The 25,228-nt window shown below is 41.1% G+C and overlaps 1 protein-coding gene across 2 annotated transcripts in view; it reads left to right on the forward strand.

Annotated features, from left to right (window-relative positions):
• Window positions 1–25,228, forward strand: part of Thsd7b (thrombospondin type 1 domain containing 7B) — an 898,652-nt gene that overhangs the window by 394,290 nt on the left and 479,134 nt on the right. For both annotated transcript variants that reach the window (XM_039090425.1, NM_001191669.1), the window contains 2 exons: window positions 6,630–6,785; window positions 16,469–16,666. In XM_039090425.1, coding sequence (XP_038946353.1) covers window positions 6,630–6,785; window positions 16,469–16,666 — 354 coding nt within the window. The remainder of the gene's footprint in view (window positions 1–6,629; window positions 6,786–16,468; window positions 16,667–25,228) is intronic.

Consider the following 25,228-nt stretch of genomic DNA (forward strand, 5'->3'; position numbering starts at 1 on the left):
GACTGCTTTGTGAGTTTTGGAAGTATGTCTTGATTTTTTCATCTAGTATTAGATAAATTAAAAGTAAGAAGTATCTATTAGCTGCTATGACAACATATTTTTTCTTTAAGCAAATGAATAAAAGGGGCTGTAGACTAAAGGGAGCCTTGGAGATATTAATTATAGTTAGCAAATTAATATTGTTCTGTTTCATTTTAATTTCTGTTTGGAGGGTTAAAAACATAAATCCAATTAGATCTTGCAGAATCTCTATCAGTTGGGATAAAAGAGGGATTGTGTCACAAATCTTTGCACCATACTATTTTGTTAATTCAAATTAGTTGGGAGTCTAGCTGGATTTGATCTTATAGGATAAAAAACTTGTAGAAGTGTTCATAATTCCACATTGTAATTAGTAATATAATTATCAATGTGATAGTCACATGGCTAACCACAACAGGAGACTCTCTCATTACCTGTGGTACATTTTCTTTAAAACTCTATGCTGATCTGAAATCACCTTTTCCCTAAAAAGAGATAACGAACTTTATTCCTTCCTAGAATTCAGAACAGTGCCCAGTTTGTAACATTGAGTGTATCACCTCCCAGCACATTTTGTCCCATGTTAATTAGCAGTCTGTGCATTTGGGTCATTCATTATTTAAGAAAACTTTGCCATCATTAGCAGCAGACTTCAACATTTATTTTAGGCTAGGTCAATTTAATCATTTTTCACCACCAATGAAAACTTCCGGGTTAGGTACCAGACTATTCAAAATATTAATTACTACCAAATATGAGCAATCACTTAAAATACGGTAATGTATTCCTTGGCATTCAGAAAGACTCTTAGACATAGAGAACAGGCTTTATCCTAGTTAAAAGTTTGGGGGTATTTAATACTTAGGGATCATTAAAACTCTCTGAGAGAACCGAAATTGTCGTGTGAAGAGGCTAAGCAGCCTATGAGGCCTTTTTAATGGTTTCTTCAGTCCAGCATGTGGTCAGTGTCAGAGGTGCAGAAAGCTTCCAGGAGGAAAATGCAGTAATAAAGGATTTCACCTACCAGGGATTCACTGTTTGAGATGACAGAGTTAGTTAACAGCCATTTCAAAGGAAAGAGGATAGTGACCAGGAAAGCACCAATTCCTACTTCAAACACTCTAGCTGGAGTCTGACTGAGGGTAAATGAACACTTAATACCATGTGAGCTGAAGATCACCCGACTCCAGCGGGATCCAGCTCCATCCTACCCACTCCCTAAGATGCTGGAATCAGAACTTTCTTAGGCATGAGCCAGGGGTAAATAGTAACTAGTCTTCGGGGACACAGCAAATTTGGGCTTTTGTATTTTCTCAGCGGGCCAGATCTGAGCCTAGGTTAGAATTCTGAAGAAGTGGTATAAAGAAAGGTTTAGGTCAAGTTTAAAGGGTTAAATTGAGCCTGGCACACTCATAGGTTCCTTGGACCTGTCCTATCTCTGTCTACTCTTGTATACTGTGACTTACACAAAGGCTATCTCGTCTTGACCTATGCCTTCATTTTATAGAAAGAAAATGAAAGACAGATGGGCGTGAGTTTGCCTCCTGGCCTGAGGCTCGGGCTTTGCTCTCCTCTGGATTTGAGAATGAGATTGTGCAAACCACCTGAATCTTTGTACTTTAGTTTTTCAGTCAAATTGATTAATTAAACTCAGTTAGCCCTAAAGCTACCATCCAGGGATAACAGTCAATATGTGTAGAAGCATCCTATGCTTACCCTTCTCTAGTGTCCTGAAGCTGTTAAGTACTTTGTGACATATTCATGATTTATCTCTGGAGCAAATGTGTTCTGGGGGGGGGGGTTACTTAGGGTCATGAAAGACCTACGTTGACCCAGACACATCGATTCAGTGCCTAAGTGAAGTGTCTTAGACGTCTCACCACCAGGGCTGGAAGAATTTATTGATATAGATTGAGACTAACTGTCCATCAAAGCAGCAGGTGCTGAAGAAAAATGACTGATTTGACAAATGGTTTCACCCCATCCCTGGGTCTCTAATATGATACTCTGGAGTCCCCAAGGAAATTACTTCCTGATCTTATTCCAGGCAATAGTGACCCTCTCTACTCTGAAATCTTCTATTACTTGCATTGTCTAACAGTCTACTAATTGACAGTTAAGTATTGAAGAAAGAGGACTTCAGTGCACATAACCCTTTAACCACTCTCAACTTCTCTTCAAAATTAAAGACATATATTTTAACTGTGGTTGTGGCGACCTGACAGATTCAGCTTCAGGACATCTTCCCCTGTCTTTCTTGTAACTGCATTTCTATCTAAAAGCCTGTCCTGCCAGGCATTCTGAGAGCTTACCGAGATTTTACCATGTACCTGGTGGATACTTGCTGGTGGATGGAGAAGTGTCAGCTACTGTGCCAGCATCAGATGCAGAGATGTGGTGTCATACCATTGATTCGCTTTAGAGCTGAGCTGTTTGGGGACTGTCTCAGAGCTGGCATCTGATACTTCGTCTGGATGGTGTTGGGAGGAGGGAAACATGACAATAGAAAGACAGCAAAACTCTTGGCATCTTGTGGCATCCTGGATACATTTGCAATTCTGATCCAACCCTAGTGAGATATGGTTCTATGAAGGCAGGGTCTTGGCAAATTTCACTTGTCACTGTCACTCCTCCATCAATAACAGTGCTTACACAAGCTGTAGATTGGTCAGAGTGTACTGCTTATCAATTTCCTGAGTCCAATAAGACAGAATTCACTCATATACATGTTTCATGAAACAGACTTGTTACTTACTGGCAAGTGGCAAGGAACATCTAAAATGTAACTTGTATAGAAAGAACACGGCCATGTAATTAGCTGTGCGTGCCCCACCTGAATGTGGCTACCCTGGGATTTATACATTGGGGCACATAGCCTGGTATTGAAGGACACCTTGCTGTCAGGGCACTTGTAGGCAGTCCAGGCTTTTTTTTTTGGCAAGTTCTTCTCTTCTATCATGTTGCAGAATTTCTAACACGTTCAGTAGCTATTCTTCAGTGGAGGAGAACAGAGCCAGTTAATGGGTACTCTGACATTGTCTCCTCCACAATGGGCACTAAGAAATGTCAAGTAAAAACATCTCCTAGTGGAGTGGTTCACAGCACAAACTCAAAAGCCAAATGGTGCCTGTATTCAGACCTTATCTTTACCATTTCTTAGCTAGGCCTATGGATGCACATGAGCTACAACTTTTTAGAGCTTCGTTTATTATTTTTTAATAATGACTATGTCTCTCCATATGGTATTATTTGGATGGGAGTACAATGCTTAGGATGCCAGAAGAAGGTGTTGGAGTCTCTGGAGCTAGAGTTACAGGGGGTTATGAGCCACCCATATAAGTTCTGGGAATAGAATTTTGCACTGTAATTGCTGAGTTATCTCCATCCTATGAGCTAACATTGCTCTACTGTAGTTATTTTAGTCTAAAACTAGATATATATTAAGATCACATAGGTCAAAGAGGAGTTGCCCAGGCTAAATGTGTCACTGTGTGTTTGATGTTCTAACCCTTGCTTGATATGCATTATGCATGTTTAGTAAATGATTAGGTGAATCAGCTGCCCCACCTACTTCCTTTCTGACCTGCTGCAAGAGTTGCTTTCCAGGCAGAAACAGGTGCCAACACACGCCAGGCAGGAGCCAAGCACACTTCCACTTAAAACACCTAGCTTGGCTGATATTGACTCGTGAGATGCCCAGATGTCTCCCCTTCCATTGTCTGGTAATCTGACTTAATCTTGTTAAAATGTCTTGAACACAGACACAACCCTAGAGTGACTGGTTTAAATGCTGACTTGGTAGTTTAGGAAGACTGAGTTATCTTATTTACTTCATGGACGTGAGTCTTGTGTAAATTGCCTTATTCTGATTCTAGCCATCTTATTGGTACATCACTTCCCCTCATCAATATCCCTGGGCAGCCCTACTGACTCTCCCAGTGTCTGCTCTCCCCTCCTCTTCCTGTCCCCACTCCATGACAGATGTATTTCACATTCACATTGGCAATGTAACATTACTCTTGCCTTTGATTTTAAGTCAGATCAAAATGATTTGATAAACTTTAAAATAAGTTTAAATGTTTCAAATATTTAGATAAATATACAAATAAAATATTGGTGTTGTTTGCACAATCCCTTCAGCTCCCATTCAGGAGTCATCCAGACTATGTCTTTGTTCACCATAACCCCAAACAGACACGCACAGCTTTTGTCTTTTTCATGATGGCATTTATTTTCACTTTTGCTGTTAGTTTGGTTCTTAGTCAAGGCTCCTGTGCCCAGAGTGGTGACAGATTACGACCGTCACTACATCTGATTCTTCCGTACCCAGAGAAATCAAGGAAGGAAAGAACATGGCTGGACTCACCCACAGCGCCCTCCCAGTGCTTCCCACATTTGAGGCATTTTCCAGCTCCTCAACGGGATGGAAATGGCACACGGGAAATATTTACAGACTAGTATAAGCCAGTCAGTAGATAAAACTTCCAGACCTGAAGCTACTGCTCACAAAGTTTGGAATGTTTCAAAACTTTCTCAATGGGAGGCAACTCTGTGAGAAAATCAAACGGCTTTATATTTAGATATTCATTTGACGTACATCTAAGGAATTAGCAAACATTAATTATACTGAAAACCATGTTTCATTAAGAGATGTTCATGCAGCTTTTCCTGTGCTAAGATCACATCTGCCCTCCCCCCTTCTGCTAGCCACTTTTCTCCTCCTAAACACATCATTGCTTTACTATCTTACTACATTCTGTGTGTGTGGCTCGCATGGTTTACAGCTGGGTAGGCTGATGACAACTTTGCTTCCCTGGTGGTATTCACAGACACTTCAAGCACAATGAGAGCTGGCCAATAGGATGATGCTTACAGGTTGATAGCCTCTTGATTTGCCCACTTAAGTATGTGGTGCCTCCATTCATAGGCTCTTGCCACCAAGTTCTAGAGGTTAAACAAGAGCAATGACAATAGTCTTTAACATTTGGAGTGGTTTACTGAACCCATTTTTAAATTATATATATATGTATATATATGTGTGTGTGTGTGTGTGTGTGTGTGTGTGTGTGTGAGTATCCCTCCCACCCCATTCATTTATTCTTTATATTCCATTATCCCCGCTTCACCTATCTTAGTGTCTACATTCTATTCCCCTTTTCTTGAAATCCTGCCCTAGCTACTCTGCTATTGATGTACACATGGGTCAGTTCTACAATTCATCTACAGTAAACCCTGCTGCAATAGATGTAGACACACGTGAGTCTTTTTTTTTTTTGGATAGTTTATGTGTTTACATTTCAAATGTTATCCCCTTTCTCAGTTCCCCCTCTCCCATCCCTCCTCCCCCTGTTTCTATGAGGATGCTCCCTCTCCCACCCACCCACTCCCACTTCAACATTGGAATTGCCTGCCCTACACTAGGGAAATGAGGCTTCACAGGACCAAGGGCTTCTCCTCCTATTGATGCCAGACAATGCCATCCTCTGCTAGATATGCAGCTTGAGCCTTGAGTCTCCCCATGTGTACTCTTGGGTTGGTGGTTTAGTCCCTGGGAGCTCTGGGGCAGGGAGGGGGGGTCTCATTGCTTAATATTCCTCTTCCTATGTGGCTGCAAATGCCTTCAGCTCCTTCAGTCCTTTCTTTAACTCCTCCATTGGGGTCTCCTGCTGAGTCTGATGGTTAGCTGTAAGCACCTTAATCTGTATCTGTAAAGCTCTAGCAGAGTCTCTCAGGAGACATCCATATCAGGCTCCTGTCAGCAAGCCCTTCTTGGCATCAGCAGTAGTAACTGGGTTTGGTGGCTGTATATGGGATGGATCCCCAGGTGGGGCAGTCTCAGGATGGCCATTCCTTCAGTCTTCAATGTGGCATTTTCAGGGGCTACAGTTTCCACTGTTAAATTTAACAAAGGCCAGGAACTTTTGGTCTCATCCACATCTTGCATTCTTTTGGTACTGAGGATATACAGGGAACACCATAGATGGAAACATAATGACTATATCCTAAGGGGACCCAGCTTAGGGCCTAGTCTGTATACCTGAAAGCACCCCCCTCCTTGGAGTCCTGAACCTCTGGGTAACCCAGTTAGGAAACTGCTTTCTCAAGCCAGAACTGCAGTCGGAGTTCCATTTTTCTTCCTGTTCCAAGAACCATTTTTCTCCTGTCTTTGCCAGCTCCACCCCTCTGGGGAATCACAGCAGTAGATTGGTTATGCTAAACACTGCACCTCAGGGGTTCGATTTTGATGTTTTTTCACAGAGCCCCAGTCATTTATATAGTTAAGATAGACTCTTCTTGAAACTTCACCAAGCCATTTCATTCTCTTTTAAATCATACCTCTGGATAATTTGTGTGTGTGATATTTCCTCTGTTCTCATGAATTCCCCAAGAGTTCTTTGCAATTCACGAATCTCAACTGCATGCCCTTTGTCTCTGTCTTTTTCTCTTTTCTCATCCCAAAGGCTAATAATGTAGAACCAAACATTCATATGAGGAAATGTTTGTCTTGTTTGCATATACTGTTTAGAATCATAAGTCTGCTAAGGATATGAGTAATTTTAGGAAAGCCCAAAAATGTGACATTAAGCATTTATGTTCTTATCCTTTAGTCTCTAGGCCTGTGGAAAGTACCTTATGCTTGGGACCTGCCCCCTCAGCCTCCCAGCTCTGCAATGTCCCTTGCTCGACGGACTGCATAGTATCTTCCTGGTCAGCCTGGGGCCCCTGTGTTTATGAGAACTGCCATGATCCTCAGGGGAAGAAAGGTGAGTCCTTATGCGCATACATCATTCCCTTCCAGTATACACATCTACTCAGAATAAGCCAGCTTAAGACAGCATTTGTTTGTATTTAGATAACCGGCTCAGGCTTGGCAGTGTTCATTTATCAGGGAGGCAGCTGAGGACATTTTAGTGAAGCACAGAATCTGACCTTGATTGGCTTTTATGTTAGGCTCATAGCTGAGTTAAATGACTGCTACTCAGTTGAAAATAATGTTGGTCGGAGTGATTCAGCTGGTGGGTAAATTGCTGGCCTAGTGTGCACAAAGCCCTGGTTTTAACTTGCAGGACCACACAAAACAAGGCTTGCTGGCATATGCTCTTAATCCTAGCACTGAGATAGTCAAGATGCAGGTATTAGAAATTCAAGGCTATTTTTGGCTACACAATAAATTTGAGTTTAGCTTGGACTACACGAGATAGATCCTGCCTCAAATACAAATGTAACCTACTCTTTCTTGTAAGTAAAGGCTCCACCGATGTCCCATGACATGATTCATTGTGATCACACCAGAAACCATGTATGTTTGTTGTTGCTATATCTTCAGATTCCCACATTTAACATTTGTCCTTTTATCTTATATTTTAATAAGTGACATTATATATGTGTATACATACTGGTTAGTGTTTAGTGTCCTCGGGCTTAAAATAACATCTTCAATTATTTTTACTTACTTAGCCATTGTAATCCGATTTGCCCCATTTTGTATTTAAAATGCCCATCTCCGCCCCTCAAAGTCCATTTCCAGAGGCATCTTTCTGTCCTTCATTGACCTTTTAGTTTCCATCAGGGTCTTTTCTCCTTGCATGTTGGGCTAAGAAGAAATATCCCTTTTATTAATATGAAGAGAAATAAGATCCGATGGCTTTCCAGATGGTAGGTTGCGTTTGCTCAGCTATAATCCTACTTTACATGCAGAGAAATACCACATGCCCAACTGTTGAGTGCAATGATCCTTGTGGCCCCTGTCTGTGCAAGACAATGCATATCTACTAGAATTTTACATGACTGTCATCCCTGGCTTGCTCTGGGAACACACATGTCCATATCCATCCCTAGTTACAGCGATTCAATTTTGTTCTGCTTCTTAATGTAAAGAGGAAGAACAGAATTGAATCTGGGACAAGAGAACACTAAATTTAATTTTTTTCATCAATTTGTAGAAATGAACTGAGCTCCTGTATGGCATGAATATCCTTACATATTCATGTGTTCAAATACTTTTTTTCAAGCTGGGAGTTCTGTTCCCGAGTTCTGTAGAACTTTTGAGGTGAGAGGAACATCTAGAACAGACGAGGAACTGGGAACACATATTTGAGGAGTAGAGATCCACCATACTTCCTGTTCTACTTTCTACTTCCTGCTCTTCTAGCTAGGCCTCAAGGTTCAACTACCATGGACAGAGCCTCTTTATCCACTATGCCATTAATAGCCCATTTGTACTACATACATAATTAGAACCCATCATTCCCTTATAGCTATGCATGAGATCCCTTAGGATGACTTGCAGGCTCTTATAACCTAAAATTAGTCCTCATGTATTTCATCTGTGCCATGCCAGCTTTTAAGGTAACCCCCTCAAAAGCTAAAACACTTGAAGCTTTACCAAGATTGAAACTACTCTAGGGAGGGACTTCCATGTACAGAAAATCTCATTGCATGATGTGTCATTCTTCTTTGCTTTCAAAGATGTAGATGCACTCAACATACCAGGTGCACCTCATCTTGCATAGGACACCTATGGATGTAGGTCACATGAGCCCAGTTCATACTGATTTCAAACCAAAGAAGAGACTTATTAATTCATACAACTGAAACAGAATGGCCCCTGGGATGACACTGAACACTATCAGGGGCTCTAAACTCTCCTGTTCCAATTTTTCTATTTTTCAGCTCACCATGTAGCAGTCTTCTCATTCCATCATTCTCTGTAGTAGGTTGAGCTTGATAAGCCATCTTCATAGATCAAAGCTCAGCAAGAAATTCCATTTAAGACAATAAATAATGCAGTAGAGAATGCCTCTTCTAGTCGTTCCAGGAAGAGTTCTGGAGAGGAACTCCATGCCATGCTCGATTCTAAACACTCTGATCAGGCAATGGTGCTTGAGTGGTTAGGCCCTAAGCTTATGGTTTCCAGAATTCAGAGTATTGGATGCTCTCAATCTTCACTGGCTTAGCACAAAGAAGAGGAAGAGAGGGAAGAGGAATGGTGGCTTCCTTAAGGACATTTTGAGAAGGGAAAAGTTAGTCTGAGCCTACAATTTGGAAATCCTTACTCGATTGATATTGCCAGGTTTTTTGTTTTGATCTATTGGCTTCTTTATGGCAATTTGGAGCATATGACTTTTTCTATTTCTGTGTTGCATTTATTTTCTCTTGAGCCAAAATTTATACACACACACACACACACACAAATACACACACACACACACACACACACATAAGCACACACACAAATAAACATATACACACAGTCTCCCTCCTCCAAAACTCAAACACACCCCTGAAATATATGGGGAAAGCATCTAATTATTTCTCTTTGTGTACTCTCTCAACATACGTATGTGTATAACTCTCTCCTCACTGAACATAATTCTGAGTTATATATCTTTCATGCATGTTGAATTTTGTCCCCTGAGGTGCTCAAGTTATAATGCTCTATATGTGCAAAAAGTAATTATGATGGCATTTTGCAAAATAGTCATTGCCAATGGAACCGAATTAATGTAGGGTAATACTAAGGAAGCATAGCCCTATTGGAATGATTGATGTTCTTATGAACAGCAGAACTTTGAACATAGATGCCTGCTCAGAAAGCAGAGTATTCTGTGTGGATGCAGGGCCATAGAAGAACCCAGATGAAAATCACATGGGGAAGGATTGAAACACTGGAAACCACACTTGCACACACCAAAGAATATCAAAAAGTAGCAGAAGCTGGGGAAGCATGGAACCCATCCTTCCCAGGAGTGTGCAAAAGGAATGTGGGTTGTTCCTTGACTTAATGTTGCTCATCTAGAGAAGTCTGAGGCAATATACCTTTGTCTTTATAAAATCCCTGTGTTCTTGAACTCTGCTATGATAGCCTCAGAAGATAGACTCTCCACTCATCTCTGCATTACCATTGTTGTTGCTAAAGGCATACAAATGGTCATAGGATGCCAAACTGGGAGAATGGAGCAGTAGATTGATTTGTCTAAGATCCTATTGTGATATAATAAATAATCTTGGTCATGGGGACAGCTCAGTTGCTAATGTCCTTCTTTTACAAGCTTGAGGGACATCGTTTGATTCCCAAGAACTCACATGCAAAAAAAAATGCAATGCATAATGGTACCCACATAGAATCCCTAGTGGTGAAAAGTAAAGGAAGACATAGGCCTGGAACTTACTGGCCAACCTGTACATTCTACTTGGTAAGCTCCAGAACAGTGAGAGACTTTGTCTCAAAAGCCAATTTAGACAGCATCTAAGGAACAAAAGCAGAGCCTGTTCCCTGATCTCCACATAAACATTCACATGTGTTTATCTGCGTAAACAGGCACATATTTATACACATATAATATATATATATATATATATATATATATATATATATATATATATATATATATACACACAAACCCAACAGCAATAGCTAAGATGTGGGTGACTCCAGTGTTCCCTTCTCTCCAGTATAGTATATTTTCAAACACAAAGATCCATCAGTTCATTTTCTTCAAAAGCCTAAAGACATTTGGACCAAGGTTCAAATCCAACCTTGAGAACGGAAACCATCTTCCAGCTGTGCACTGAAGTGCCAGGTAGAGCATGCATTTTGCCCTAAGATACAGTTTCTTTCAAAGACTTACTTGATCTTAAGTTCTGAATGATTGAGTGGGGGTAATAGGTGTTATGACCTGAAGGTAAAGGAGTCCTGCAGCCCTTGGGGACATGGTAGAGTCACTGTTAATACTTTTGTTTTTGTAGAGCTCAGCCCCAAACCAGGTGACTTCAGTGTACACCCGGAAGATGGCATCTTTGTGCAGTGCTAAGTCACCACAGTCAGGAATAATGGGCAGCTTTTGTGATTGTTATTCAGGTCTAGGAGTCTGCTATTTTAAAATAATTCCCAGTAGCAGAGAGAAATCAGTCCTGGAGGTCTTGCTGAAACTTGGCAGGACCACCTGCCTCTAATTCCTCTTGGGAAAATAGGGAATGGAGTTCTCCCTCTGGGGAAATGATTCTGTGCCTACAGGCAGACTTGAGTATGTGCTGGGGATGGGAGCAATCATCTAGTTATTTCTACCAACTGGTGAGGATAGTTTGTGTTCTCTCTTTTCTCTATTTCTGTCCCATGTTTCTGTAGGGACTGTACCAGTCACTGATTGGCACCAAATAAATTTGACTTAGGTTCCACAGTGCCTGGACACACAGTTCATATACTGTTGAAAAACCATGGGAAGGCAATGGGTTGTGTAGATTTGCATCTGATTCCTTCCTCAAGAAATCCAATCAACTCATTAGCAGAAATCCAAAATATGAACAAATTCCTGGCTACTTAATACCCTCATTTATAGATACACAGGTCCATATTCACATAGGCACACTCTTGAATAGTTACACATATGTGTATATAATGTGTATATATTACAGTGGGAAAAAAATAGATGACTTGAGGGAAAATCAAGCACCCAAGAAGGAAACAGACTTGGAAAAGTGAAGAAGGCCTTTGCCCAACACACATGTCCTTCTGATCACCAGGCTTTTCCTTATTTTATTCTATTCTCTTTATTCACATTTAAAAAAAATAAAGAAATAAGGGAATCAGATGCTAGGAAATGTTTTATTAGCTGATAGGATAAATTGTTATAGAAATTATCTCTATATGGCTCTTGTTCCCTGTCAGACACCCCTCAATCAGGCGTCATCTAAGACTCGGCTGACAGCAACTCAGAGTGCATTAGAAAAATCAGTCAGTGTTCACATGCTCTGCACCTCTCTCACGTCAGTGACAGACAGACAAGGGGAGCAGCACTTGGCAGGTTGGTGCTTGTCAAATAAGGCTGGGACACCTTCCAGCAGAATTTAAATTGGATCAGGTAGTATCGTTTATTGTTTTATCTCTGAGGTTCTCCCACAGCCATACAATTAGAGAAATACAAAAGACAATTGGCCTGAAGAAACTGCTGATGGATGAGCCCCCACACATAGGTGTGATGCTATTTTAAAAAATCCCCTCTTGATCCACAGATTTACCTGACAACATTGTTCCTTGCACATACGTTCTATGAAGGCAAACTTCTGAAGAGGAATCTGATAGAGACCTTTACATGTGACATCCTAATAGCTACCTACCACCTTGTAAGACTTCAAGGATTTCACCCTGCTCTAATACAGTATGTCCCCAAACCACAGCACAGAACATGCTCAGAAGTTCCTACAGGCAAAGATAATTTTAATTGGAGAAGCTAGGATTATTCTTTAAAAGATTTATTTTATGTTTTGAAAAATTAATACAGACAGCAAACAGGGGTCAGAAATCACTGATATGCCTAAAACCTAATTTTCCAGTGCAACCATTTCCCCTTTCTCATTGTTGCTTGCGGGGTTGGCTCTAATTCTCCATTCACTCAAATTGTATAAAAATCACTTGGTTTTATTAAACATAATATCAGTGTTACCCAGATCATTTTTTCTCTTCCATTTTTGTGTGTCTGTGTTGATACAGACAATAGACCACACTTTCTTTGATGCAAAATATTGAAGGTTTTCATGATTATTTTATCCATCCTACCAATGCTTCTTATTTTCTGCAGTATGGATAGCCTGGAAAATAGTCATGATGCTATAAATTGCACTACCTCTCCTGTCTCTCTGTCTCTGTCTCTATCTCCCTCTCTGTCTCTGTGTTTCTCTCTGTATCTGTCTCTGTCTCTCTGTCTCTCTGTCTCTCTCTGTCTCTGTTTCTGTTTCTCTCTCTCTCTCTCTCTCTCTCTCGGTTAATAACTAAAGAACTAGAATTAAAGATTTAGTCTAGGGGAAAGGGAGGATGGCTGATTCAGTACAGTGCTTATCATACAAGTATGGTGACCTGAATTCAATTCCCAGAAACTACATAAAATAAATCAGATCTAACGTTGTACAGTTGTAATCCCAGTGCTGGGCTTCCAGAGACAGACTAATTTCCAAGGCTTGCTGGCCAGCCAGTTTAACCATGGAGAATCCTGGGCCAATGAGATACACTGTCTCAATAAACAAGATACATCTAAAGAATGACAACCAAGCTAGTACATGGGCCTACACACAAATATGTGCACAAACACACATGTACTTCAAACTGACCATGTTCTTTGGCTCAATATCTTTATCCATCATCCAGGCCTGCCAAAGACAACCCAGAAAATGCTATGCTTAGCATGCAGTAAGCTTCTGCCATCTGTGTGCAATCTGCTGGATATGTCTTCCAGCCTATTCCCATGAGTTATCATGGAGGTAATGCTATGTTTTTTATAAATAGCTCCATGGAGGCTCACATGGACACTGCTCTTCTACATCATAGCAGAAATCCAGTCTTCAGACTTTGATGTGCCCAATAGCAGAAATCCAGTCTTCAGACATTGATATGCCCAATGAGTCTCCTTTAATTCCTCTTTGTCTTCACCTAAGATATGTTAGCTCTTCTTCTGCCGTCTTCTCCTCTGTTGCTCTCTCCAACCCACTCTTCTGTCTTTTCCAGTTGCCTATAGTAGAGTCACATACTTAACCATATATCTTGGGCTCACAGCTTGTAGCCAAAATAAGGAAATAAAAGAACACACATAAGGAAACCCTGAGATATTGGGTTACATCAAAGGTGCATAGTAAATCTCTGGTTATGACTGTCCCCTACACAGAGCCCCAAATCCTACTGTCTAGTCGTTCTAATTTTAGCTGAAGGGACTGATTCACGATGCCTTTCTTTAAAGTTTACGTTATGATGGTAAAAATAATGGTGCAGGCAGGAGTCAAGTCTATGAAGTTAGAACGCTGATAAACGTCTTACCCACACTCTTAATGGAGTAATATATTGCTGAGTGTCCTTTGTTTTCAGATATCTAAAATGAGTAGAGAACCTTACAATATGTCTAAATGGCGTCAGACTAATGTAAGCGAGCTGTCTATATCTGTTATAGTTAATTGCTGTGTATACCCTTTCTCCTCTTGAGTTATATTAATTGAGTAAAATTAGAAATTTGCTTGTTGTCTTCCTTCCAGTATAGAACATCAATATCACATGATCATTAGTATTTCCTGAATAATAATATTTGGCTCACATAGAATTCAAGAATTGTGAGACATTGGCTACCCTGGTCACAGTGAACTTGGTTGTTGTATATCTTTTGGAATAGAACACCTGGGAAACCCCTGCTGTAGTTTGCTGCAGGCCTGGTTGCCAGTGTGCGAGTAAGTTAAATCTAACAAGAAACCAAGGTGCTTATTTTATGCTGAGCTTGTGGCGTGATTTGATCCTACTCACAGTTCGGACAAGGGCAACACATGCACACAAAAAAGTCTAAAAGAATTTATTGACTGAGGAGATGCACTCTATAGATTTATGGCAAGCTGGATGCAACATGATTTATAGAGAGAAACTGCATGTGACCCTCACTAGCTTAAGCTCCAGAAATAGGACACCCAAATCCTTCCATAGAGAATGCTAAGTTTCCATCCTGGGTTCCGAACTAGTTGTCAAAGTGTAAATCATGCTATTTCTTGTTCAAAGAAGAGAGCTAAAGAAATGCAAACAAATGCCAGTGAATAATCAGGGTGCGGGTTGTTACATGTAAGAGTAGAGGTCATTCAAGTCCTGTGGTGGCAAGAGCTTGGAAGTCCTTGATTTATGCTGTGTGGTTGAGTGCCTCAAATGCCCCCTTGTAACTCTCCTTGAGATTCCCAAGGATGGTAGCTAAGCATTCTGTAAGGTTATATTTTGAGTATTTAATTCCATGGCCTTAAAGAGAGATAGCAGATCAATGATATCCATTGTTGTTATTTTTTTAATTGGTCCTAAACTTAGCAATTTTTGTATCATGGAAATAGTCATTATTGTTTAAATGATGTCTAAATAGTTTATTCGTTACTTTCTGTCTGGCTGTCACCAAATAACCTCACAAAAATTAAGGAAAAGAAAGGTTTTCTTGGTGTTACAGCTCAAGAGATGAAACCCATAGCAGTGGGAAAGGAATGGTGACAAACGGGCCAGGCCAGTCACATTGCATGTAGTTAGGGATCAGAAAATGAACAGGAAGTGGACAAGCTATCAAGCTTCAAGGGCATCTTTCAGTGATACACTTCCTCCAACAAGGTTCTACTGCCCAGTTTTACCATCTCCCAAAACAACACTACCAGCTCATGACTAGGAGATCAAACACATGAGCCTTGGGCAGGGAAGAGGTTAAATTAAAGGGATTTTGGCTAGAGATGTAGCTTAGTAAAGTATTTGCCTAGCACTGAGAACACCCTGGATTCAATGTCCAGTACTGTAAAAAGCAGGCATGGTGACACATGCCCATATCCTACCACTTAGAAATCTGAGACAGGAGAGTAAGATATTAATTTGACACCATCCCCACCTCTGGAGCAAGTCTGAGTTCAGAAAGGGAATATAAGACAACAAGTTTGAAGAATAAACTTAAGGACCCAGATTGGTTGACAGAATTTGAGTCTAACAATAGAAGATAATGTGGGTGAGATCAGAGCCTGTAAATGTAACATATCAGGAAGACTGAGGATGCAAGTCCATGTCACTAATGGATCTCAGCTGCTTCTCATTCATTCATTCTTTATTTTTCAAAGTCATGTTGTTGTTACTATTTTTCTATGTCATTTTAAATTATATAAAAACAAAGATGTACACTCAAAGCAAAATATAGCTTCTATTTCTGGCATCTAGTCAAAAGAGAAATATGTATTAAGAGGGTATCCATGTTCTCTCATGGCAACAGCCCAAGAAAGCTGAATAATAAGAAACCTTTTAGGCACGCAGATACCCTTCATTTTCCTACAGTCTTAGTACGTTTTCCAAACTTACACTTGATCATTCCCCCTCACTTATGCCTGTTAAAGGATTGTTAATGATTCCGTAACATTCCAAGACCTATCCATGTCTGAATTACTGGCTCTGGCTGTGGGAGTTATAGAGAGAGTGGGATTCTAGAATCACTGTCTGTATAGACAGGCTAATGTGCAAAGCTCAGAGCAGCTGTACAGGGAACTTTTAAAGCAGGAAGCTGTGTATGGTCAGACACTAGACATAGACAAATATGTAAGCCTTCTGTGCAATGTAAAGTGACAAGGATGCTCAATGCAAACAGGAGACCTGGGCATATCTATGAGTAGACGCTGCTGCAGACCCTCACTGATACTCCCGGATTATAGACAGCAATGGATGCACCCTGTTCATCATTTCATCTCGCTCCCTCAGGCTCTGCCCAAGTTCTCTTGAAAGACACTTTTACACTCCCACTCTCCCCACATTTTCTCTTTTCCTTTCCATTCTGTATCCCTCCATCTTATAAATAAATTATGCCAAGGTAATATATGTTTGAGAGCTACAAGTGTTCACGTGCAAGTTTCATCTGCTGCCCGGCAGCCTTTGCAGGATCAGTGGGAAATACTGAAACTCTTTCTCTCTTTGTCCTTTCAGGCTTTAGAATGAGACAGCGCCATGTGCTCATGGAGTCTACAGGGCCCGTGGGGCACTGCCCTCATCTGGCAGAGTCTGTACCTTGTGAGGATCCAATGTGCTATCGGTGGCTTGCCTCAGAAGGGATCTGCATCCCTGATCACGGAAAATGTGGCCTGGGACATCGTATCCTCAAGGCTGTCTGTCAGAATGAGCGAGGTGGGAGATGGTGACGTACTGAAGGTTAAATTACACTGAACAAGGGGCAGTGTTAATCTTTAAAGGTTTTTTTTCTGTTTTGTTTTGTTTAGTTTTGTTGGGATTTTGCTGGAGGAAGAGAAGCTCCCGCTTTCCTACATTGGGGCATTTATGGTGAATTCGGTGACAGATTACTGTAGCGTGGTTATGTGGTCACTTCATGTGAGAGCCACAAACCATCACTAAACACACTGTTTGATTATGCTTAAACACAGCATTCTGAAGCCACTACATTCTTTGGGAAAAAAATGCTTTAATTCAGCAAGACAAACGGCAAACAAAATTGTCCCAGCTATGAATACAGGACAAGCTTTATTTTCTTCTGCTAAGATCATTTTTATAGCATGCTTTTATTAAATGTTAACAAAATGCTACCTGTTGAAGATGCCAGGGTTTAAAAAAGAAAAGAGGAGAGGAAGAAAAGATTAAGTAAAACCTTTTCGTTTATATAACATGAGGCCAGAATCCGTTCTGGATATAATGCTAACATTTTCAACAAGCTATTTTTAAGTATAAGCTGTCGGGATTTACACAATTATTAACAATGATGTCTGTCCTTGATCACCAAGCTTTTGGTACAATGCTTGTTGGAAATGAAGTGTGGTTTAAAAATATGTAAGTCATATGGCAGTGAGAAAAGTGACATTTAAAAAATCTTTATCCTGCAGATTAAAAAGAACTCCATCTCTCAGAGGGATGAGGAGCACGTCTCCTAATCAGCTCTGCCGTGCAAGTCTCTGTTCACAATGCTCTCTGTGTGTGAGATGAAATGTTTTGACTTACGGAGCGAAGTAATCCACAGAATGGGAGGAAATTACAAAGCAGCTTCAGGATGGATATTAACATCCTCACAGGGCTGACATGTAGCAAACTCTTCCTCCCTTTAATTTCTTCCTTCCTCTCCTCTCTCCCGCCTTTCTCCTTCACTTCCTTATCCTCTTTTTCTTTCTCTAAAATAGCGAACTTAAGTAGGCAAGTGTGCATTTTCTTATTAAATGATGTATTGTTCCCCTGAAGAAAGCAGATGGTTGCTTAATTAAATAGAAGGCAGCAACAGATTGCAATAGCTGCAATAAATAGTTGGAACTAATAGTCTCTGCTTCGAAAACAAGCATGTAATGTTTGCATGGGGCAAGGTGTGCCTTATTAGTGAAGGCACATAAGATCCCGTCTGTGGTGTTTCCTTGGATTATGATTTATATTAGAAAAAGTATGATTTCTCCTTCTCCCTGGTTCTTGGCATATTCATTCTGGCCTCCTTGTCATTTCCTGGGGAGTCTAGGTTCTTCACTGCCTTACTTGATCTCTGAATCTAACTTAGGACATGAAGCTCATAACTTCCTTGCTGTTTTCACATGTGTTAGAAACGTCTTTATTCTAGGAAAATGACTCTGGCTTGGTTTCTCTGTGTAACCTCGGATAGATTACTAGAAGTTTGAAACTTTCATTCGTAGTCCTCAACCACAAGGACGTGGAGAAAGATTGGGCTCATTATTAATCATCCCTTCTAGTAAAATCTCCACAGGGGTCTTTGGACTATGGAGTGCAAAGATAAAAACTTCCTTCCACATAGATACATAGAGATGCAGGTAGAGTGGTATACCTAGATGCTCTGAGCCCAACGGAATGGCTTCTTCTCCTATGTATCTCCTCTGTCTATATGCATGCCACTGTTAAAGTGCCTGATTTTGCCAGCTCATCTCTTCCCTCGAGCTATTTATCTTTATATCTTGTTCTTTATAGTAGAGCTGTAAACGTAAGTTACTAGTTTCTTTTTCTAGCATTCTTCAGCTATCCAGGAAAATTCTGGAGTCTGAGAAAAGGTTTGTAGAAAGTCTAATTTATAACCCGGGTGGGGTTTTTTATTCGAGTGTGAGGGGTTAGACTTAATGCCATCTCCAAGGAAATAGTTCATGGCAGTGGACGTGAATGGTAGGATACCCAGGTGGTGAGGAGGAATTGCTTGGTGTTGAAATCACCCTACTGATCTGATCCTAGAAGTACTCTGTGTTGAGTGTGGTGTCTGAAGTCTGAAGTGGCAGGCCCTGTCCTCAACTTTACCTCCACCCTGCTTGGAATTTAAACCCCTACCATCTACCTATTGGATGGTCCAATGATTTAATTTATGGAAGAATATTCTTTAGGTCTCCAGAGGAGGGAAGATAAACTACCTTTGAGTGTTAGCATTCTGAGAATTAAAGTAGGTATATGAAAGTGATCAGTGCAATATGTAATGGAGATGCCTCTTTAGAGCCCGCACTTTTCAAAACAAGCTTACAATATATGTTTGCTGTCATGTTTGGTCTGTGGAAGTGGGGTAACCAAGAGTATTATATATAGTGCAGACAGTACTAAAGATTAGAGTGAGCACATCTATGCCTTCTTTCCATGCTCTAATCTAGAAAATGGAAAGCTCGTTGGGTGGAGTCCCATAGCAACTGATCATTGTGCTTTGATCATCTCATAGCAAGCTTGAGAAAGTTGTCGTGACAACCTAGGTTCACAGCCTTAGAGGTTTTCTCCACAGTGTATGATCTGCCCTCTTTAACTGCTGTAGGGTTTCCTGTTTCCCATGACACAGCAGTTTCCAAGCTCTGGGAAATTTGGAATTTATAATTGCTACCCTTAGCTCTATGCAGTCTGAGGGTTTTTAAATACCAGGATGAACTTGATCTCTTGTGAGGCAGCAGCCACCTTCATGGTGATAAAAACATCATGCTGACCTCCTGATAGCTGAAACAAGCTCTTACTCAGGGAGAAATTGCAGACAAGATCTGGCTGTACCTCCTGGGGCTCAGCAGCTATGTGCATCTGTGATTGGCTGTGAAAGAAAGGCAGAGAAGTTTCCTATCAGGGTCTTCCCATAACCACCTCCTTGACAAAGCTGCTGTCATTCATTTAATGGTTGAGAAGGAGATGTTTGGAACAGTTTCCTGAGTTTCTTTGCTTATGACAGTTGATAGTTATCACACTGAGTTTATCAATTGCTCTGCAGACTTTTTGTTTCAGAATTTATTTCAAGATAAATGGATGCAGCCAGAAGAAATTGTCTGCTACTTGATATGAGAAACTCCGAAGCTCATATTAGATCTAGTCAGACTTGAAGCTGACTAGAATTCCCAAGGGCAGCTTCCTTTGTCTTCCTTAGGTTTGTTTGTAAGTACCTGTCAGGACTCTGGATAGAAAATATACAGAAAGAATTCTCACAATCTCTTGAAATATTTGTGTTCCATTCAGACATAGAAGCTGAGGGATTCTCCCCAATCATGTGTGTTTCTATGCTATGCATATGTTTGTGTATGTGTTCACATGTTTGTGGGTATTCATGTGTTCATGTATGTGGAAACCCAATGCTGACAATGTAAACTTTCCTCAGTTGCTTTTGACCATATTCACTGAGGCTGAATCTCTCAGGTGAAGTCAGAGTTTAATGATGAAGTGAGTCTGTCTATCAGCTAGACAGGAGTGTCTTTTCTCCATCTTCTGAGCTCTGGAGGCCCAAGCTGGCTACCATGCTTTAGGCATTTATTTGGGTTCAGGAGATCCAAACTATAGTCTTCACACTACAAGGCTTTAACTCCAGAGCTGTCTTGCTTGCACTCCAAGAAAACCACACACACACACATACACACACACACACACACACACACACACACACACACACACTTATACAAAACTCTCACATACATACACATACAGTACACACACATGCACACAGATACTCACAAATACACAAAGACATACATACATACTTGTACATATATACTCACAAAGACACATACACACATACAACCAATACACAAAACCACACACATTCACAGAAAAACACATTCCAGTACACACTCACCAACACAAACACACTCACACACACAAACATTCCCTATATATTTACATATGCACACCATACACATACACACATGCACACACAAACACAACACACACACACACCACATATACACATTCACAAATATAGACCATACATACACATACACACACACACACACACACACACACACACACACACACACACGCATCATTCTTTAGGTTTACCTTTCTTTAATTTTAATTTTTTTTGAAAGGAGGTTTTGTTTGCCTCAAATTTGTGACCTCCTACCCTAACATCTATTGTCCTGGATCCACTTTTCCCTTGGAGTAGCCAGGCCTATTGAGCATGAAGCTTAACTGGGCACCAACTGGGGATGAGTACACAGAGAAAAAACACACTCAGGAACAGTTTTGGGGACCTGGTTCAATTCATTAATGATGGGGAATATTTATGCCCCTGAGGAGGTGGCCCAGGTCTTTGGGGCAAGTTTTGCCTGGCAATGTACCATTATTGACCAGGGAAGATGTTTTACCTGCATATCCAGGAACTGTTGTCTGGGATCAGGGTGGGGGTAGGAGGTGGGCAGTGGTGGGTTATGGAACCTTATGGTCAAGCAAGGTGTGAAGCCTGATAAGTGTTGGTAATAAATAAATTCCTACCAAGGTTATTGGTGGGGGATCTGGGTTGGAAGGGAGGAAGTAACCCACTCCTGCTCTCTCTCTCTCTCTCTCTCTCTCTCTCTCTCTCTCTCTCTCTCTCTCTCTCTGTGTGTGTGTGTGTGTGTGTGTGTGTGTGTGTGTGTGTAGGATGTTGAACTTTCCTCAACCCCTTTTGCTGTAACTCTGGGCCATAATGACTTCTAAAACTCCCAGTGTTAGGATTGCAGAAAGGAGAGAACCACTGTACCCAGCTGCCTGTGGGACATTTGTTGATGCCCTATGTATTCCTCTTACCACAAAGAAGCTGAGTGGACTTTCAGTCTCAAGATATTTGTTCATACTCTTACCTAGGAATCTTCAAAATTATATAGTTGGCCAAATGGAAGCTGGGAAGTAACCGGGTGAAACCAAGTTTCCTAACCCTGATTAGTCAGCTGTTCTCTGAGAGGCTCCTCTGAGAGCTGTCTCCTGAGAAGCTTCACCCAGCAACTGACTCAGACAAATACAGATACCCATAGCCAAATAACAGATAGAGCTTGGGGACTCTTTTGGAAGAATAGGAGGAAGGATCTCTGGCCCTGAAGAGGATAAGAACTCTATAGGAAGAGCAACAGAGTCAACTAACCTGGACCCTTGAGCTCTCAGAGACTGAGCCATCAACCGAAGAGCATACACAGGCTGGGCCTAGGCTTCCCATACATATGTAGCAGATGTGCAGCTTGACCTTCATGTGGTCCTGAACAACTAGAGCAGGGGCTATCACAAAAGCTATTGCCTGTCTGTGGGATATGATCTTCATTTCCAGCTGCCTTGTCTGGCCTCAGATTTGTTATGCCAGTGGGGATAACCGGAACCCCACCCACTCAATGGGAAAGGGGAGAGAGTTGGGGGTAAAGGTTGTGGGAAGGTGTACCTGGGAGTGGGTCAGTGACATATGTAAAGTGAATAATTAAAAAAAAATAATTTGATCTACAGACACACGTTTAAGTGAAGTGCAGGGACACACGCATGAAGATCTCAGCTTTATCCCACAGAGACCACATTTAAAAGGCTGTATGTAACAATCTGCGCCTATAATCCCGGGACTGGGGAGGTAGAAACAGAAAGATCCTTGGGGTTCACTGGTTGCTATTTCCACCAAATTGATATGGTCTAGGGATCTTGATCCAGTAACTTTCTCTTCCAGTTAAATAATTAAAAGATAGAAAAATAAATCTCAGACAAAGCAGATAGCAACAGGTAAAACACACGTTATTTTTTGTAATTATTTAAATTTCATTCCTATCATAGACTGAATTTTTGTGTACAAGTAGTCTTTGAAGTAACTCTCTCAGAAAATATGAACTTAGTAAATTTTTTATTGGATAGTTTTTATTTACATTTCAAATGTTATTCCCTTTCCCAGTTTCCCAGACATAAGCCCCCTATCCTATTCCCCTCCCCTTCTTCTATAAGGATGTTCCCCTCTCCAAACAACCCCCCTTCCCACCCTCTGACCTTCTCCTTTACTGGGGAGGTTCAACCTTGGCAGGACCAAGGGCTTCTCCTTCCACTGGTGCCCAACAAGGCCATCCTCTGCTACATATGCAGCAGGAGGCAGTTTTGACTATTATGTGTCCAGAAGAATTTCTTTTTTTTTTCTTTTTTTCAGAGCTGGGGACCGATCCCAGGGCCTTGTGCTTCCTAGGCAAGCCACTGAGCTAAATCCCCAGCCCCCAGAAGAATTTCTTTTCTGGTCCAATCTATTTGTTTCTTGTATGTTTATGGGCATCTCTTTCTTTAGGTTAGGAAATTTTTCTTTTATAATTTTGTTGAAAATATTTACCAGCCCTCTAAGTTGGGAATCTTCACTCTCTTCTATACCTATTATCCTTAGATTTGATCTTTTCATAGTGTCCTGGATTTCCTGCATGTTATTGGCTAGGACCTTTTTGTGTTTTACATAATCTTGGGGGTTGTATCAGTGTTTTCTATGGTATCTTCTGTCCCTGAGATTCTCTCTTCTATATCTTGTATCCTGTTGGTGATGCTTGCATCTCTGACTCCTGATCTCTTTCCTAGGTGTTCTATCTGCAGCGTTGTCTCCCTTTATGTTTTCTTTATTGCTTCTACTTCCATATTTAAATCCTGGATGGTTTTTTTTCAATTCCTTCACCTTTTTGGCTGTGTTTTCCTGTAATTCTTTAAGGGAGTCATTTATATCCTTCTGAAAGTCCTCTATCCTTATCATAAGATGTGTTTTTAAGTTTAAATCTTGCTTTTCCAGTGTGTTTGGATATCCAGTGTTTGCTTTGGTGGGAGAACTGGCCTCTTATGATGCCAAGCAGCCTTGGTTTCTGTTGCTTAGGTTCCTGTGCTTGCCTTTCACCATCAGGTTGCCTCTGGTTTTAGCTTGTCTTGCTGTCTCTGACAGTGGCTTGACCCTCATGTAGGCCTGTGTGTCAGCACCTCTATAGACCTGTTTTCTTTTCAGCCAGATCTGGGAACAGAGAGCTGTTCCTGGGTTTGTGTGACTTGAAGTCTTCAGGTGGGTTGCTTAGAGCAGAAAAATTGGTCTTACTTTTGCTCTCAGGTGTGTAGGTGCTCTTGGTGACTGGCTTTCAGCTCTTGGCACAGGCAGAAATCCAAAAGGTCCTGCCCCTGACTGCTTCTAGGTCACTGTGCCCAGAGGGTAGAGATGACACTAGGAGGTTTCCTCTTGGGTCAGGAATGTGGGCAGAAATTAGTTGTCTCCTCTGAGTTCTCAGGGTTTTCTGCATTTCTGTGGGTCCAGCTCTCTCCCCCACAACATTTGGGTGCAGGGAGCTCTGAGACTGGTTCAGATCAGGTCAGGGTGCAGGCAGAAACTCACTTTATTAAAAGTGAAGATGTAGGAGAAAATACACAGACATATAGACACCAAACTACACACACACACACACACACACACTTACCATAAGTAAATACACATCTTCACATGCACTGACATATACACACCACAGACACACATATACACACAGAGACATACATAGGCACATACCAACACCAACACACATACTACACAGGTACACATATAAACACACAGACACATATACATAGACACACACATCACACACCCACATACATACACACACACACACACACACACACACACACATTGGGTAGGGTAAAGTTGACAGAGATAGAAGCAGAAGGAAAGACAAGCAAAATGTGTGTGTGTGTGTGTGTGTGTGTGTGTGTGTGTGTGTGTGTGTGTGTGTTATGGGGACAGTTGACAGGCAACAGCTTCAGGTAAGTGTGAGCATATTTGACCAGCTTGCTGTGTTAGACAGAAAATGGTACTGCACACAAGAAAAAAAAACTGAATAGGTCTTTGCCTCAGTTCAGGAAGATGAGGAAATGGCCAGAAGATTGCCATCCTCATAACCTTTACCTCCCTTTCCCTATCTGCATGTCAGGGATCTGCCTAGTTCCTAGTCCCACAAGAGGAGAAAACTCAAAATTCACTGAGAAGTCCTTTCTTGCAAAAAATGGTTAGAGAGCAACAGAGGTAGAAACCTAATGTAGACCTCTTTCTCCAGACACAAGAATGGGATCTATGGACCACCTAGGATATAGTTAGTTGTTTGTAGATTTCCCCAACTGTAGGAACTGATTTCCAGGGCTTTGAGAGGCTTTGATTCTTTTCACCCAGCATATTATCATTACTGTGGGTCCATAGAAGTTGTTGCCTATTAGACTGCGAACCACTTATTCTTCATTCATTGATGGGAACACTTCTGAACTTTAAAGGAGCCATTTTGAAAGTGGCAAAAATGCCAAGCCAATCCACTCAGAGAGTAAACCCATACATTTCACTGACCTTGGCTTAAAGTCTGATTCTCAAACTTAGAGTAAGTTCAGTACTGTTTCAGTGGTAAGTAATGAATATTTATCAGTATGTGACATCTTCAGAACTAGCTGCGACATTTTCCACACAATCAGAGAAATGTTTCTAGTAGATCCAGGGGACCACTTGGATCTTCCTCTATGTCTCAAAGATTCAAAGTGGTCAATAGG

This window comes from Rattus norvegicus, chromosome 13 (genome assembly GCF_036323735.1).
Source record: "Rattus norvegicus strain BN/NHsdMcwi chromosome 13, GRCr8, whole genome shotgun sequence".
Classification (NCBI taxonomy): Eukaryota; Metazoa; Chordata; class Mammalia; order Rodentia; family Muridae; genus Rattus; species Rattus norvegicus.